A 19,010-nucleotide genomic window follows, 5' to 3' on the forward strand; every position below is an offset into this window, starting at 1 on the left:
GTCAGTCTGAGCTGAGCTATGTCATACCTATTTGTATGCTTTCACTGTCTGTCCATAGCCTTTGTGTGCCTTGTTTTTATTCTTATGTGTGCTTTTTCTATCTATTCGTGTAATATTATATTTTATTATAATGTTATGTTCATTGTGAAGCACTTTGGCAAACCCTCTGTTTTTAAACTGTGCTATATAAATAAAGTGGATTGGATTGGATTGGACTTACCTCTTACCATTGCCAGAAATCATCAGACACACTGGAGGAATAACAAAAGTAGCTTATTTCTGCTTTCCTGATGAAGACATTTTAAAATCTGGACCTCAAACTTTTAACATATTTGACACAGTTCTGCTCGTCTGTGTGATACTATCTTCTGCTCGCTGCTCTCTCAGTAATCCATGTCGTAATGCACTTCTTAAGACTCGATACGAGTATTTGTGTAACACCAAATCTGAGAGTTTAAGAATCCTAACAAACATGGCCTTTCTTTGTACGTTCAAGTCTTACGTTGGTTATTTTAAGTTCCAACAAAGTGCATTGTACGTGTTTTAAACCAGATGGTATCCACGCTCATTTGCAACGGGGCTTTTATCAGCCACGTGTACAACACTCAGAAATAACTGCTTTATCCAACAATCCCATCAGTAATTATCTTCATGTTCTGGGCTATTACTTCCTCATTTTCTCCATCGCTCAATTCCTTTCTGTTTAAAAGGACGTCAACAATAAAACGTGAACCCAGAGCCTTCATTTCTTCATCGATATTTCAACAACAAAGAAATCCCCGTCCTCTCAGAGATGCAGGGTTACCATCAACAGACTTTAAATACACATCGTAAATCATCTTGAGCTGAAGGTGGTTTTTCTTTACTAAACGCCGAACGACTCATTTAGAGAAGAGACGGAACAAGTTTGAGTTTCATTCAAGAGTTTGATTATGAAAGACTATTATGATATTTAGTCTGACGACGCCTGAAAGTAATCCTTTACGCCGTGCAATACAGACGATACTTAACTGTACCATCATTTCATTGTGCCATCTCCCACCAACATGGCTTTATTTCTGTTCTTTACAAAACCCAGTTTCCTCGACGATACACAAAGGATTCTGATTTCTATAAGTATGATGACATTTAGGCTTTTAAATAATAAATAAAGCGCCATGTTACTACGCTCCGAAAAGGACATTTGAAGGTGACTCTCGATGCAGATGAGTCAGGTTTCGGGAGGGGGTCTCTGGGAGTCTTCTTGGCGTGGAACCCTTTCTAACCAAGCCGTCAATAGGAGCCATTGCTTATTCATGGGAAATGTATTGACTGCTGAGTGTCGGATAATAGACCGGCCGCCAAAGAGCGTGGAGCGGAGAGAAAGGCTGCTTCACTTTCTCTCAGTTATAGCTTGTCCCGCGATATCACACCGGGATAATTAGCTTTCTGCAGGAGCACATCTGAGGCCAGAGAAACATGTCGGGCATACGTCCAGAATAAGTTGCATTTCAAAGTCAGACTCACTCACAGTATCTTTGACATTTTCATTGTCTGGTTTCAGAAGCACAACACAGGGTTTGTTACAAGGCATCTTAACCGTGCAGCCTATAAGCCCTAATTGCTATTATGAATGAAAAGAAAGGCTTTCATGGAGCAATCAATGTACACAGTTTATTTTCCCAGCTGGCCGTATTAACTTCTTTGTTACTGTAGTCATTTGAAACATTACAACATCTCGTTCACTTCATGAAATGACATGAAAGTCAAGCTTTTTTGAAGACATCACTTTTCAAATGAAGCATCTCCCAAAGAGCTTTTAAAAACACCTGACAAGATGAAACAAAACGATAGTGTCTGTGTAATACAGCATTTCAAACTACATCTTTTGGCTTTGTCCAATAGAGCACATGTGTCAAACTCACGGCCCGGGGGCCAGATCAGGCCCTTGGTGGATTTAATTTCGGCCCGCAGGATAATTTTGTATTACTATTAGATCTGGCCCGCCGGTATATTGCACGCACACCTTCACTCAATCCTGAGGGTTTCCTCCGCTCAGAGCCTGAGCCCAAACATTGATGACCTTGCACCCGAGATGAGATGCCAAGTATCTGAGCTAGCATCTCAGAGCAGCACACTGAGTTCAATGGATGCTTCCTTCTGCACTTTCTCTCACGACAGCAGGGCATGTTTGGTTTTCTCTTTGAGGGAAATAGTTTTGTTGAAGCCGTTGTTGGCCTGTGGAAAAATGTACTCATAAGAAATGACTCAGAAAAGCTGCAGATAGAGCCATGAGAAATGAATGCAACTGATTATTTAATGTTGTTTTTATAGGCAATAATTTAAGCTTTGTTAGTTCCAGGTTTAATTTGTGCAATAAGTTCATTTCAATACGTTCTTCCAGTCCGGCCCTCCACTAGCACCGGTTTTTACATTTTGGCCCACTGTGTATTTGAGCCTGACCCCCCTGGACTAGAGGATCATTTTAACACGTATATATATCCGGTTGCTGAGGAACAAACCAAAGTTGTGTACAGCTTTCTAAGAATAGAAATTAAAGCACTTTTAATGCAGCTAAACCGGAACCGTGCAGACGTTCCAACCTCTACATTTACTATTATAACATTTCCTAATGAAGTCTTTCATCCAACCATCACAGTCAGGATTTGATAGTTCTTTCATTATAAATACAACTGATTATTGCCCTCGTTTTTTCAGTGTTTTTCCAAAATAGCACCAACAAGAAGCAAATATATTTATCTCACGGCACAAAACTTGAAATGTAATGAAAGCTGGGTCTTTAGAGAAGCTGTGGAGTTTTCCTCGACTCATCGCCAAATCCCAATATCATCAAATAGCTTCAATTGCTTACAAAAGTGGCATCGACTCTACAAAACACAACTAAGCTACTCAAGGCCACTTTACACTTCAGCTATGCCTCCCAGAACACTCACTTGAGCTACACGGGAGCACCACATGCTACAAAGCAGAGGAACACGTTGATCAACATAACATTTTCGTCCCTAAATGTGAGAAATATTTCCCCTCAGAAAACCAGTTATCTTAGAAAACTAAAGTGTGAAATCAGTTTTAAGCTCTTTTAGCTGACATGTTGATGTCTTTCTCTTCTTCTTATCACACACAAACACATTCATCGTCTCATACTAACTCATGTAAACATAAACAGCAAGAAGCAGCTGTTAAAGTCGAGCGTCTGGAGACACAGAACCAGCCAAATGAACCCAAATAAAACCCTGAAAACCTTCAATGTCTCATCTTCGTGACGCCACTTTAACATGATATGTACTTTCAATACATATAAGAGGTTATTTATGTTCACGAAACTATGCAAAACCGCCCTAAATACCTGCAGGTGTCCCTTCTGCTTGCCCACCCTTATTCGGCAAAAGAAGAAAGTCACTTATTTGTATTTAAAGTACTAATCGTGTTAAATGGCGTCTCAAAGATGGGACATTTAAGTCTTTAGGGGTTTATTTCGGTTCATTTTGCTGCTGTTGTTTCCGAAAAAGTCCAATAAACGGTGCAAAACCCCCCTAAATCCCTGCAGGTGTCCCTTCTGCGTGCCCACCCGCATTCGACCAAAGAAGAAACTCACTTTAGGGAGAGGAATCGTGCGGCGGGCGTCCTCCTCCTCGGCTCTCCTGAGAGATGGAGGGAGAAAAGGAAAAAGGATACGACCAGAGAAGCTTCTGGAGCGTTTGACGGTGCGAGCGCAGAGTCACCCGGTTCCTGCCTCGCCCCCGGAAAGGGTCATCATCACCCGGGGTCCGAGTGGGCTGCCAATGACAAAAAGACAGAGAGAGAGAGAGAGGGAGAGAGAGAGAGAGTGGGGGGTGAGAAACAATACGATTGTTCCCACCTCACTTTGCTTCCACCCTCGCAGTTAAAATTGTTATGGTAATGAAGTGGATTTTTTGCAGGACAGCAGATTGAAACAGAGAGACGTTTCTCCGACGGAGGCCCGAAGTGTTCTAGTACATAGATGTGTACAAATACTATACATATGAAGGTAGAAGCAGTAGAGGGGGAAGTATTTAGATGAGTAAAAGTACTGGTCCTGCATCTTCCATACTGAAGTAAATAGATGTTTTATGGAGTTATGTTTGCATCGACTCAGTTGTCTTGTGTCTTATCTGTCAGAGAGAAACCATAATTTATTTAAAGTTATTATCATACATGTTACCTCCGTGTGTCTATTAATCTGATATATATTTTGCTGCATGTACCTTTTAAAATTCTTAACAAATAATCTGAGGGGAATTTCTTGTTGTTTGTTTTTAACTTGTGAAGTGTCATTTTGCAAAGCACTTTGAGCCGTATGAAAAGTGCGATATAAGTAAAGCTTTATTATTATTATTGATGTGTACAAATACTATGAATATGAAGGTATAAGCAGTAGAGGGGGAATTATTTATATTAGTAAAAGTACTGATAAAAGTTCTGCCAGGGCCGGTTCTAGCCAATTTGATGCCTTAGGCGAGATTTTAGCTGGCGGTGCGCCCTCTCTCTCTCTCTCTCTCTCTCTCTCTCTCTCTCTCTCTCTCTCTCTCTCCCACGCTCACTCGTTAAGTAAAAGTATTTATCATGCAGTAAAATGTCAGAGTTTCACAATTATGTATAATGTTTTTGGAATAAAGGGGTGTGTGTGTGTGTGTGTGTGTGTGTGTGTGTGTCCATAATTATTGCATTTAGTTTCTCAGTCTGTTCATTGAATAAAATAAAAATAAATGTTGTGTGTGTGTGTGTTTGTGTGTGTGTGTTAACGGGGTTTCCAGTGGAGCAGAAAGGGCAACCCCCTCTCCTCCTTGGGGGGCTGCGTGGGCGGACGGTCATCAGCAGATGGATGGCTGCTCACTTCATTTCCCTGAAACATAATAATAATATACGATAATGTTAATATTATATTTTTGTTTACTTTGTAGGTTGTTTTTGTTTTGATTATAGAGTATTTGAAAAGTGTTGTTTTTTCTTATCTTAGTCACATTCTTATTCCTAGATTAAAGGTCCCCTAACATACGGTTTTTCATTACTTTATTATAGGTCTCAGATATATCCAGAACCTGTCTCTGATTGGTTGAAACACCAAACTGATCATTGCAGCATTACCCATAATCCCCTCTGCTTCAGCCCTGTTTCCAAAGTGCTGATTCTCTGTCTGTTACTTTAGATGAAAACAAGGAGCCCCTCCCCACGCCCCTCTGAGAGACATCTGGTTACAAAGAACTCAATGGTGCTCTAGAGGAGATTCAGGTGATAAGGGGGGGGGGTTACCTTGTTGCTGATTGGCTAATGGATACACAAGACAACACATCGTTATGACATCATAAAGTGGCCAAAATCTGATCAGCTCATTTTCAGACAGGTTTTTATAGAAATGGATCAAAAAGAGAGAGAATCTTTGTTCCTGAAACTTTCAGAGTCTCTTTCCACAGAGGGGACACATGTTGATGTAGAAGAGACATGAAGAAGAGGGGACACATGTTGATGTAGAAGAGACATGGAGAAGAGGGGACACATGTTGATGTAGAAGAGACATGGAGAAGAGGGGACACATGTTGATGTAGAAGAGACATGAAGAAGAGGGGACACATGTTGATGTAGAAGAGACATGAAGAAGAGGGGACACATGTTGATGTAGAAGAGACATGGAGAAGAGGGGACACATGTTGATGTAGAAGAGACATGAAGAAGAGAGTAAAAAAATAAAGAAATGCATAAATACAGGAATATAAAAATAAAGACAGTAAATGTGGAATTGAATACAGGAATAAAAAAAACACAAGAAAAAATAAATAAATATGGAATCGTTTCAATTAAAAAAAGTAATTACAATGATTAAAGGTCTCCTATCATGCAAAATGCACTTTTCTATGTCTTTTATCCATAAACATGTGTCCCCGGTGAGTCAGGGAACTCACGCAGCGTCAGGAAATAAAACCCTCTCTCTTTTCCTCCGTACCCAAATCTCTAAAAACGGGGAACAACGGAGCTGATCCAGATTTGCGTCCGATATGACGTAACATCTGAAATGTGGACCCACGGCCCAATCAGAAACGTTGCTATCAGAAACAATGCCCGACTGTTTTGGACGTAATAGAGAACCGCAGTGACGCGTCCTAAAACCCGGAAGTAAGTTAGCATTTTTAGCACTTCCGGTTCCTTCGTCAAAAAAGCAATGTATTTTCTCCATAGGGTTTTGGAAAATAGCTCGAAATAAGGTCTGTGGTTGACACAAATTTAAGAGATAAATCACGTTTTGTTCTACGACAGTAGATACATCAGCAGTGACCCCACTGGTGATTTGTGAAGAGTTTACGTGTCTGAAAAACGATGGTTGTTACCGAGTGGCTGAATAGGACTACAGAAATGGTCGAGTCCGTTGTACGTCATTACGCCTACACACGTAAACACTCCCGCTAAGTTTGTTTTCCCCTGTGTTCTGCTTGAAAGCAAGTACCTGCCTGTCTTTAGTAGCCTATCTGTAGTCTCTTTAGTATCTGTATATCTATATCTTACCATTAGAATCTCTATTTTTGAAATGGTCATTTTTAACACCGTAGTTTTATAAATTATAGAACAATTAAGTACCAGTGTTTTCCAATTTTACTCGGCAGTTCGTTTCGTTGGCTAACGTTAGCTAAAGCTAGCGCTACTAGTTAGCTACGCAATGGTTTGTTGCTTTGCTCCGGGTTGCAGCCACAGGTCTTCGCATGAAACGTGCTCGTTATATCGTTTCCCGACCAATGTTTTCCAAAGGAGAGTCTGGATTCGTGCCATGAGGTAAGCTGACGTTACATTGTTGTCCATGTCACGGTGAAATGTAAATGATGGGTGACTGTATCGCCGTTTTAGAGATGGCGCTGCTGAAAAGACCGCAAAAATAAGTAAAGATAATGAATACATCCTATTAAAACCTGTGTGGCTTATATGATAAGTCTAATTAGTACAAGCAGCATAACGTTTCACCGTGTGACTAAAGATTGTATTCAGGGAAATCAGTTTGACATATTGAACTAATAACAACTCACCTCTGGCTGGCAGAGAACGCTCTGCTCCATAGCTTATCTTGGACGTAACATCACATGTACGTTTTACATTTATATTCAATTTAATATTCCATCCCTCACATACTTTTGTATATATAATAACTCATATTTTGTTTTTCTTGTTATGCTGCTGCAACACAAACATTTCCCCAATTGGGATCAATACAGTAATATCTTAATTAATTAAGAAATATAACTATTATAATTAGTGTAGCAGCTGACACCTATTTTCAATATGGATTAATCTACCTTTATTTCTTTAGTTCAATTTTGATCTATAAAAATGTCAAAATAGGGAAAATGTTCACGAGACAAAGTGCAAGGTTATATCTTTAGATGTTTTGTTTTAGCCTATGTACTGTATGTCTTAATGCTCTTATTTGTGACGATGTGACTTCCATGAAACTAATATTTCATATCTTCCCAACAGACGAGCTGACAGGAAGCCTAACCCCCTAAACGCACCAGGAGCGTCTGCGCCACGTTACGGCTGCGCCGCGGCGGTCGTAAGGATCGCGGCCACTCTAGTCAATGGGTGCTGTTCCACCACACGCGCCGCGTTACGTCTCAGACGCGTCCCAGAAGCGGCTCGGCGCAGCGCTTCTCTAAAATTAGGATGAATCTTATTTTTGCCGCGGCGCAGCCGTAAGGTCAGGCAGGCAGCCCCCCCCTCGCAGGAAGTGGAAAGGTGAGCATCCGGGCCAGGCCCATCCCGCGTATATACTAATTTAGCAGACCCCCCTCCTTCATCACAACACCTCCACTACGATACGCACAATGGACGACGAGGAGTTCATCATGGAAGTGGAGAAACACACCATTGTATACGATGTAACCGATGCTTTTTACAAGGACAACATCAGAAAGGACAAGGCCTGGTTTTTAGTCGCTGCAGTTTGTGGAGTGGAAGGTAACAACTACATATTAATGTTTTAAAGTTAATTAAGAACTGCGAGGCTGCACACACGACGCTCCGCTTCCGCAACGTTTTGAAACGCGCCTGGTGTGTTAGGTCGCAGGAGGAGGTCGCAGCGTGGCGCAGCCGCAACGTAACGCGGCGCAGACGCTCCTGGTGCGTTTAGGGGGTAACACTCAAACAACCACAACATTGCAAAGGCGAGTAAATGTAAATTAAAAACGATTCACAATTTCTTAATTTCTTCTTCTTTCTTGCAGTGAGGCAAAGCTGACCTTGCACTTGGTGCCAGTAAGGATGCTCCTCACGCAGGCTGAATGTTTCTCCTTCCTTACTGACACAGAAGCCCTTGACTTGCAATGCTTCACTAATTGTCACTTTCCCTGGCTCCGTAGGGACACTTTACCTCCAGCACAGCGGGAGACCCTTCCAGACCATCTGGAGATGCCCCCAACACTCCTGATTGGTTGAGCCACAAACCTGACTCATGGACCTGCATCTGGGTTGCAGTGGTGAATGCCCTGACGCCCTCACATTCATTCATAGTCCCCCACTGTACAGACAAAACACCATCCAAGGGCCTGTTGTTGCCCTAGCACCCTGGCACTAAGGGAAGCAGCCACACGCTTTGACCTCAGGACAGCTCCAAAGCTGCTGGCAGTCAACCTTCCTTTCCTGAACAAATGCCAGTTTGGGTTGGTTCGCTGACCAGTGTAGCCACCTGCATTGCCCTCTGTTGCTCCTCAGACAATGCCATGCTTGCCACAGTTGCCTCAGGTCCCTGATGCCCAACAGGTTTGAGAATTTCAGGAACAGTAAGTGTTTCCAAGCTGTAGCGTTCCTCTTCTGGCTCGGGGGAGAGAAGCCAAGACATTCCTGAGAACCTGCCCCCGAGTCTGTCCCTCAGCCAGTCACGATCTTCGGAGGCGGGCTCTCTTCAGCGGGTTGAGTGAGTTATTGGTTGGAGGAAATAGCTCCTCCACTGAATGCGTACGTTTAGCTGCCTTTGGCTTCTTCCACTGACGGGGTGTCACGTCAGTGCAGCTGAAAGTGTGGATGGCAAAGATGGCTAATGCAGCCGCATGACTGCATTTCCATTCTCCACATGGGCATTCACATTCTGTGGAGAGAATTCCCTCTTCTCCTGTAGATACCTGTGGTGGTGGGATTGTTTTATTATTTAAAATATATTTACATTTGTAATGCCTTCCCAATTATAGCCTACTGTATGTTTATTTCATGGATATTTCTGTGTTTTCTGGTGTGTAAAATGTGTAATCTCGGGGCCTCTTCTCTTTAACGTCTACATGCTACCACTGGCTCAGATAATGAAGAACAACAAAATAAGTTACCATAGCTATGCAGATGACACACACATTTACCTAACCATTTCACCAGGAGACTATGCTCCAATTCAAACACTGAGTAAGTGCATTGAACAAATCAATGACTGGATGTGTCAGAACTTTCTCCAATTAAACAAAGATAAAACTGAGGTAATGGTTTTTGGAGCCAAGGTGGAACGTATAAAAGTTAGCGCTGAGCCTCAGTCTGCAATGTTCAGAACAACAGATAGAGCCAGAAATCTATGTGTAGTCATGGACTCTGACCTGAGTTTCAACAGTCACATTAAAACAGTTACTAAATCAGCCTACTATCACCTAAAGACTATATCTAGGATTAAAAGACTAATGTCACAGCAGGATTTGGAAAAACTTGTCCCGTTATCTTCAGTAGACTGGACTACTGCAATGGTGTCTTCACAGGTCTCACTAAAACATCTATTAGAAAGCTGCAGCTGATTCAGAACGCCGCTGCTCGAGTCCTCACTGACACTAAGAAAGTGGATCACATCACTCCTGTTCTGAAGTCTTCACACTGGCTTCCTGTGTGTCAAAGAATAGATTTCAAAATACTGCTGCTGGTTTATAAAGCACTGAATGGTTTAGGCCCAAAATACATGTCTGACCTCCTGCTAAATGATGAACCATCCAGATCTCTCAGGTCTTCAGGGACTGGTCAGCTTTCTGTCCCCAGAGTCAGAACTAAACATGGAGAAGCAGCGTTCAGTTATTATGCTCCAAATATCTGGAACAAACTCCCAGAAACCTGCAGGTCCGCTGCAACTCTGACTACTTTTAAATCCAGCAAGAAGACTTTTCTTTTTGTCGCTGCTTTTAATTGAACTATTCACATCTTAAACTGCACTGTAACTTTTATCCATGTATTTTTTCTTTTAATGTTTATTTTATTAGCTTTTCTTTTTTAATGACTGATTTGAAATGCCATTTCTTAATGTCTTTCATTTTTTGTAAAGCACTTTGAATTGCCATGTGTTGAAAAGTGCTATATAAATAAACTTGCCTTGCCTAATAAAGATTTCATGTGACACATAAAATGGATTTGTTGATGGGAATTAATGTGAATAAATTAACTCTAGGTTAACGGTACTCTTGCTATCACTACTCACCGACACTCTATAAACCGTGTCCCTCATGCTAGCCCTGACAACACCGGTAAGCACACCTTCATCTAGGCTGCACTGTTGTACGTGTCCTGACTTGTAGTGGTTCTCTCCTCTATCTCCATTCTTCTTGTCATCTTTGTAAAACGATATCAGACTGGTAATTGACACAGCCATGACTTCTAGTTAAATTCAGTGTGGCTAAAATGAAAAGCTTTGTTAAAATATGCAAGCACGCGGAAGTCAAAGTCAGCTTTATTGTAAACAAATTCTACATGTGTTATAAATCCAGAAATATCGTTTCCCACAGTGTGACATGTAGCCTATACATAAAACAAAAAGGGCCTAGATAAACGGGGTATACAGTTTAAAATGTTAATATATTTAAAGTGTTCAAAGTGCAGTTTCAGTGCAAGTCAGTTGAAACGATCTTAAGTTGGCGTGACGTTGAAGTCGTGCGACCCTGCTGCTGTACTGGCTTGTAGTTCGTTTATAGCATAACGTTAGCATTTCGCTTTTGGCGACTAGATTTATGATTCAAAAATTATAAAAGTAGGAGAGACATGTGGAGATTATCCGGCTGAACAAAACGTGATCCTTCTCTTAAATGTGTGTCAACCACAGACCTTATTTCGAGCTATTTTCCAAAATCCTATGGAGAAATTGCATTGCGTTTTTGACGAAGGAACCGGAAGAAGTTTACATCCGGGTTTTAGGACGCGTCACTGCGGTTCTCTATATGGTCTGTGTTTACATTAGCATCGCTAACACTCAGAGCTAACCTGTACTGGAGAGCATGTGTGTGAAGAAGCAGGAAGTAGAAAGGAACTCACCTTGTGGTATAACCGGCAAGAGAGAAAGCCTTTGAGCTCCAGACTGTTTCAGAGAGGATCCTTGATAATCCATGATATGGCGTTTCATCACGGCAGCATTTAGTTTAGACAGTAGCTGCCGGGTCCCGCATGAGCTCAGACCCCTCCTCTTTAATTTGTATCAATTAGCTTTATACCCCAAATCAGCACTTTACAAACAGGAAGTGAAATAGAGGGATATGAGTCATGGCTAGAACGGGTGATCTGTTTGGTATTTTGAGCAAAACACTTCATAGACATGTTTTTTATATATTTTTATATATCTGAGACCTATGCTATTGCCTACAAATAGCATGATAGGTGACCTTTAAATTAAATAAGAATTTAAGAAACTAAATAATTAAAAACATACTTTTTTAAAAATTTGACATTTGTTTTGTTGTACAACAAAATGATAAAACAAACTTGAACATTATTTTTGGAAGAATTTTACAGTTAAAAAAAAAAAAGTAGCAAAAAAACGTTTCACTAAAACTAAAAAGTAAATGGATAACAATTTTAAATAGTGTAGGTTTTAAAAAAGGATGCTTTTTATAAAACTTGAGCTTTATTTAAGAAGTTATTTCATATATTGGTTTTATCATTTTTCTGTGTTTCACATAGAAGTCTTATGCTGCGTTCACACCGGACGCAATGCGAATATTTGCTTCGCTCTAAACGCTCGAGTTTCACCGCGGCTTGCAGTTTGTTTTATCGCGTCATTCAAAACAGACATACCGTTGAGGCGCCGTGCCGTTGACGGACAGTTGAGGTTGTTTACACTTCCATGCAAGATCGTTTTGGTTATTTCTGTCCTTGACTATGGAGGATATAACAACTATTGCTGCTTTGTACCTTCTGTGGAAGTCCTACAAACGTAGCGACAAACGCCGTCGTTTCTGGGTTCTTATTCTCCTCCAAGCCAGCTCCTTTTTGTTGTGGTCCCGGTAGATACGACATTATATCGTAAATCTCCGGGAACCCACTCACAGCCACAACAATCATCTCTTCCATCTTTACAACTGATCAACAGCAGGACGTCAGAGGGACGTCAGAGGGAATCCCAACGCTGATTGGCTTTCGCGAGAACGCGTCACGTGAATTTGACGCGTGATTTGCGCGCCGTCGGAGCGAATTCGTGTCTGTCCGCATCTCTGCATTGACTTTACATGTAATCGCCCCCCCCAAAAAAAAATCGCATCGCGTCCGGTGTGAACGCAGCATTATGGTGCGTTCACACCGGACGCGATGCGATGTTTGGGGGCGGCGCGATTATATATTACACATCTGTTGTAGTTCTTTATTTATCTAAAGGGAACAATCTATTTGACACAGCTGAAGCTCTGGCCTTCCTTAAAAACTAACTAATGTAATAAAAATCACAGTTGTATTACACACAATGCACTGTTTTTTGAGACCAACAATTCGTAACTAATGCACCATAATACATTCTGACGAAAAATAAAAATTATTATGAATACAAATAAAATAAAAGAAGCCTCCCGTGAGTTACTACAAGCTATAAAGTAGATTTTAAAAACGTTGTATAGAATAAAAGCTCACTGCGGGACATTGTAGAAATGCATGTGTGCACCACGACAAAGGAGCCTCATTCACTTTACATTGGGGTTGTTTGCATGGTGCCGACACGTAAATGTAACAAAGTTCGTGACTCCACCACGCATTGTGGTGTTAAGGAGTCGTGGTGGAGTCACGCATTCTGGTGAGATCAGGTTGCATGAAGCGGTTGATGCGAATGCCGCTGCGCGATTGAGCCAATTGGAGGGGGCCGCGACAACCGCTCGAGTTAAAAATAAATAAATTTGACGCAATCTCGCGAGGATCTCAGCCTGCCGTCACTGACGTAGAACCACAAAACCAAAACATCAGCCGTGAGCTGTTAGCACTCAGGGCTCACAGCTCTATGTTCAGAAACTGGACAAAAGTTAAACAAGTACAAACCACAGACTGTCTGTGTCATGGCAAATACAGTCACTGGTTTATTTATGTCTGTAGGCCGTTGTTGTGAGTGTGGACGGAGCATATACAACGTTAGCTTAGCCTGGTCGATCCGATCCTCATTCAGAAAACACGCCTGTTTTCGCCTGCCGTCTGTCTGCAGACTTGTCAAAGCATTAATTTATGGTTTTTACTAATCAATGTTGTTACTTCGGCATCATTTAGAAACGTGTATTACAATTTACAGTAATCACGGTAAAATATGTTCATTGTGTTGTAGTTGTAGCCCCCGAGCCAGCTCGTCTTGTTTGAATGATGTGAGTAAACACAGCTGACAGCCACGGTGAAACTTGAGCGTTTGCGCGATGCGATAAGAGCAATTAGAGTGAACCGAATATTCACATAGAGTCCGGTGTGAACCCGGCATTATAGCTAAGTAGTAACTTGTAAGAGCTGACAACCGCCAACCAGTGTTGCTGTGGGGATGACAACCATGTTGCTGTGGGGATGTTGGTTCGAATCCTGAGCATGGTAGATAGTTTCACTCTGTATCTCCACTAAAATCTGGCCTAACCCATATAGTTATCTATAACATTTATTCAAATTATAATAAAAATAATAAAATAAAAATATATAAAGTACATTTATAATAAAAATAAATACGTGGGGGACGTGAAAAAAAACATGGGTAAACTATTAAATACAAAAAAATAAAAAAAATAATAGAATACTAATAATAAATACAATTTAAATTATAAATATATATATAAAATAATAATTAATACAATAATAATAAATAAAATAATAATAATAAATAAATGACAAGTAAAATACAATGAATTAATACAATAAATAAATAAATGATATCAATACATAAACAATGAATAATTAAATAATAATTCATATTGATAACATATTTAAATAAATAATAACAAAAACAATAACAATAATACATAAACTTATAATAAAAAAAGAAATAATACATTGCAATAAATACATAAAAAATGTATTTATTGCAATTTTTAAACCAGTGTTCTTGTTTATTATATTTCTTTATGCACGCTATTTTTCAGAACATTTATAAGTTATACTTATAAATAATAATAATAATAATAAATATAATTGTGTCAGTGGTGGGGACAAAATTGGCGCCTATGGTTATAATTAAAAACTGTTTCTAGTCAAATGTCGCCACACAGTGGAAACAGTCTGTTATTTATTCTGCACTGTAACTTCCCGTGATGCTCCGCGCCAAAGCGGTCACGTGTTTCCTTGCGACCAATGGTGTCGTGTTTTTGGCCGTTACTATCCTCTTATTGGTTCAGGAACATTTAAAAGTACTGTTTGAAATACTTTTCTTGCCAGAGGTTACAGAGCGCCAGATAGGGCAGAGAAAGAGTTGTTAGAGAAGAAAGCGTTGGATTTATATTAAACACAAATCATATTTCCTCGGGATAAAGCGGATTATTCATAAAAGGAGAGGAAGATAAACCGGTGAGTTGCTATGGAGTAACGGCAATTTGAATTGAGCTACCTAGTATGCTATTTTCCACTTAGCTAACCGCTTCTGACTTTAAATAGTAATCTGTGTTTTGTGCTCGGCAGCTATCATGTTTTTAAAGGTTTAATATCGTCTCTGCATTGTTGAATTGTTTGTATGTTCATTTAAGGTGTGTAACTGTTACTTTCAAACCTATTTTTAGAGAAAAGAGTGCCACCATGGCTTCACACAACGTGAGCGGATTGAAACGGGATGAGAAGGGGAGTAACATCCAGGTCGTAGTCAGATGCAGGTATGGACAGAAAACCAGCGGTGAATGAAGTGTTTTGACTCTTTTTAATCAAGCTAAAATAAGCAGTATTATGGTGTAAAATAAAACAAAGAAGTGCATGTTCCCAGCTCAACTTCCTCTTTATGTGACACTGTGATACAAGAGATACATGGGCTTTGTTCATGCCAAATTAAGCAGAAATATTGACAAATGATTACGGCACTGCCCATAGATTAATTTAGATAAACTGCAAATACAGATCAAAAGTAGAAAGACTTGTCCTTTTTTAAAAGATGTATAGAACATTATTATATACATTGAAGTTTGCACTTGTTTTTTCAATTGCAACTCAAATGATATGGACAGACAAAACAATCTTTTTCCTATGTATTGTCAAATTGGAGAGTTGAAATACCTTTTTCTCAAAGCTTTTTAATTTTAGACCCTGATCTTTAAATGCTTGGATTACATAACATTGCATTTAGCTGACGCTTTTGTCCAAAGTGACTCACAATAAGTGCAATAAACCAAAACGATTCAAACTAGGAACAACAAGAAAAGTGCTGACATATTTACTTCAAACTGGTGAATATGTTTTTTTTTGTCTTCCATCCATCAAATGTGAACAGTGTGGACTAAAATGGCCTTGCAGCATTTCAAGTCTAATTTTCAACTATTTTTAGGAGGTTTAATAAGAAAGGTATTCATAACATTTTGCTGCATTACCTACTTCTCCTACCCTTTATGCATAAAGTACATATTATTGTATGTATTTAGCTATGTGTTGATAACTTCACCTGCATACAACCCACCTGATAATGTCCCTATTCCCACATTAGATTTATCGTTGAGGTGTTGTTCAGAGAAGTCACTTTGTGTTATTTTGTCAGACCCTTTAACACAGTGGAGCGAAAGTCCTCCTACGGGGTGATGGACTGTGACTCCAGCAGGAAGGAAGTGGTCGTGAGGACGGGAGGGATGAACGACAAGGCGTCACGAAAAACCTACACTTTTGACATGGTGAGTGGACGCATGCTGTCTTCACACACTTCAGTATGTAAGGGTGGCACTGGTCAGTATAGGTGCTGATCAGAGATTATTTTACAAGATCTGTGTCGGCAGTAATACATCTGATAAACAGTTAATATCTTTCTTCACGGGACTCCGCTGTGTTGTGTTGAGCTCGCTCAAACTGAAATTGAAACATATTGGAGGATGAAACGTGGGGCTGCTCTGGTTAAAGTGCAAGCAGATCAAATGTCCAACCTTCTGTATTCTCAAAGTGTAGGAGTGATATGCTAATCTCTCATCGCATCACATGACCTCGTTCCCCCGGTTAATCTATCATTCATGTCATATCTCTGATAATTAACTTTATTACATATGAAGCTTATAATGAGCGTTTGAAATGAAGCTTTTTCTCTATTACCTCATTCACACCAACGCAACTCCGGTTCAAGCTCCGTGCTAGAGCTTTTCAGGTTCAGAACCGGTTCTTCGGTTTAGCTCCGGCTCTTTTCACACCGCCCAGAGTCTGACTGGTGCTGCGTCTTTGCGTCATCGTTTGCGTGCCTGCTTTGCGGAAACCCCCCCCCCCCCCTCACAGCTGACACCGACAACAACAACAATGGCAGATTGTGCTCCAGCTTCCTCTGTACCTCTTCGGAAGACGAGATTCCCAGCAGGTAGCTGGTCTCTTCAGAGGGCCACTGCTGCTTGTTACGTTTCTCCATCGTTGTGTTCAAACTGGATAAAACGCTGGCTTGTTGTTCAGGAGTTGATTCCGCCCCTCGACGTAAGCGTGACGTATGCGGTGCTTTTGCTCCGGCCGGACAGTTTTTTGGCGCTTGAAACTAACCGGATTCCGGAGCTAAGAGGCGGCTCCGCTGCGGTGTGAACAGGAAAACCCGGTGCTTTTCAAGCTCCAGCTCCGAACCGGCCCTGAAACACCGTTGGTGTGAATGAGGTATCGGTTGTCGTGTTTTATGAAGTCACCCAAAACGCAATAAATAAAATCCTCAATTTGAATTAAAGGTCTCTGTTCTACTGATCATGATTCCATTGTTGAGGTCTACTAGAATATATTTACATTGTTCAATGTTCCAAACTCACATTGGTTTCTCAAACAGCATCTCTGTGTAGTCTGTGTATTCACGCTCTGTCCTACACGACTTGTTGGAGCTCCTGCCCTCCCTCGGCGGTCAACATGTCCGTTAAAGTTTAAATCTTCCGGACAAAATTTGGGAAATTATTTTGACGGAACACTGTGACCGGAGAGATTTAGATTTGCCGCTCTTCAGCATATTTTACCGGTCAACGGGAACTCTGCCCCCCCCTCCCCGTGAGTCCACTGTGCTCTGATGAGTCCACCACCGTTACAGCGGAACATCAGTGATTATGTGTTACAATGGCGTTTGTTAGCAACCAGAAAATGACACCAGTAGTGACGGACAGATGCTTGCTGCGTGGGGTCTGCGAGACAGCGCGAATGGACGCGGGATGAGGGCGGTGCTGAGGGGGCTGCAGCACCCCCAAACGCGGTGCGCCACAATTTCGCCGCTGCGAGGCTCCACTAGCACCCCCCCCAGCGCGTCACAGTTTCGCCGCTGTGTGTGAGAGGAGCTCCACGGATTGGTCCATTTGGGCATGGTCAAAGAAAAAGAGAAATGTCCAACGAGGCGTTCTGGGGCAGCAGACAGGTCTTCTCTGTGTTAGAGTTCTACTCGCTACAGGGTGTTCTTTGAGGGTTTGTGACTGCAGACCGTTCACATGCAGAAACGCCTTCATAACACAAGGGGACGGGTGATAACCGGAAAAGCACGACATGGACCTTTAAGATTAAATTACCTTTTTCTTAACAAGCCAACTTTCTTTATTAAATATTATCGGCACTGCGTTCCGCCATTCATGTTATTTGGCGACACGCGTTTAATCAACATTCGTGTCCATTAAAAACAGACATCGCCGTCTGTCGCTCCAGATGATGAACGTAATGGAGATTTTATTTGAGATGTTTACTGGAGCTTAATTTCCCCTTTTTTATCTGTTAATAAAAACATATATAATGACCTTTCTCTTCAGGTTTTTGGCCCAGCAGCAAAGCAGATCGACGTCTACAGGAGCGTCGTCTTCCCCATTCTGGATGAAGTCATTATGGGATACAACTGCACTGTTTTCGCGTGAGTGACTTTTATTTTCAAACTTATAAAAGTGTTAATTTCTGTTTTGAACTGAACTGTAATTATGTGTTATGTGTGTTTGTGCTGTTCAGTTACGGGCAGACGGGGACAGGAAAGACGTTCACCATGGAGGGAGAGAGGACTCCAGACGAGCAGTTCACCTGGGAGGAGGTGAGGCAGGAGCACCGACGACGTGTTTATCTTTGCATAATCAAATGGACACCTTCTGTATGGAGTGGTGAGGAATGAGTCGGCAGCTAGCGCTTCCTCTTTCCTCACCTGGAGGTCATGTGTTTGGAAGTCTGAAGTAAGGTCTATGGTTACCACAAGCTTTATGTCATGAAATACGTCGGTAAATACCGCACTGGTGAATTCAAACACAAAGGTTTCCAATAGGGATGTCCCGATCACCTTTTTTTGCTTCCGATCATTTGATTTTGACAATCTGCGGATACCGATTTTTCCCGATCCGATCTTTATGCAATGCATTAAGAGAAAACAAAGGTAACAGAACGGCTGGTCATCCAACGCGATGAGTTCAGCTATCTTGGCTGTTATTGTGTTGGCCTTTTCACTCTTCTGGGGCAGTTTCTCTTTCCTTTTGAAAGTCTCTGAAAGTGTCGGTTGTTTCTGTGCCGTTACCTGAGTGGCCGCTGTGTACTCGCCGTGTTGTTGTTGGTGTTTGTTTCTCAGGTGGCGTATTAGATTGGTCGTGTTGAACGTAGCTCTGTTCTTTCCACCACGCGGAACCTCTGCCTTGCAAACATTGCATCTGGCTGTTACACTGCCTTCGCTTTCAATTTATTATAATACTTCCAAACTC

General features: G+C 41.2%; 2 protein-coding genes across 2 annotated transcripts in view; one reads left to right on the forward strand and one right to left on the reverse strand.

Moving 5' to 3' along the window:
- The window catches only part of crls1 (cardiolipin synthase 1), a 404,081-nt gene that overhangs the window by 243,344 nt on the left and 141,727 nt on the right, over window positions 1-19,010 (reverse strand). The gene's annotated exons all lie outside the window — the stretch shown is intronic.
- Window positions 14,597-19,010, forward strand: part of kif11 (kinesin family member 11) — a 33,355-nt gene continuing 28,941 nt past the window's right edge. The window contains exons 1-5 of the mRNA XM_034100004.1: window positions 14,597-14,730; window positions 14,940-15,029; window positions 15,899-16,028; window positions 18,090-18,187; window positions 18,280-18,358. Coding sequence (XP_033955895.1) covers window positions 14,956-15,029; window positions 15,899-16,028; window positions 18,090-18,187; window positions 18,280-18,358 — 381 coding nt within the window. The 5' untranslated portion in view covers window positions 14,597-14,730; window positions 14,940-14,955. The remainder of the gene's footprint in view (window positions 14,731-14,939; window positions 15,030-15,898; window positions 16,029-18,089; window positions 18,188-18,279; window positions 18,359-19,010) is intronic.

This window comes from Pseudochaenichthys georgianus, chromosome 15 (assembly GCF_902827115.2).
Source record: "Pseudochaenichthys georgianus chromosome 15, fPseGeo1.2, whole genome shotgun sequence".
Lineage (NCBI taxonomy): Eukaryota > Metazoa > Chordata > Actinopteri > Perciformes > Channichthyidae > Pseudochaenichthys > Pseudochaenichthys georgianus.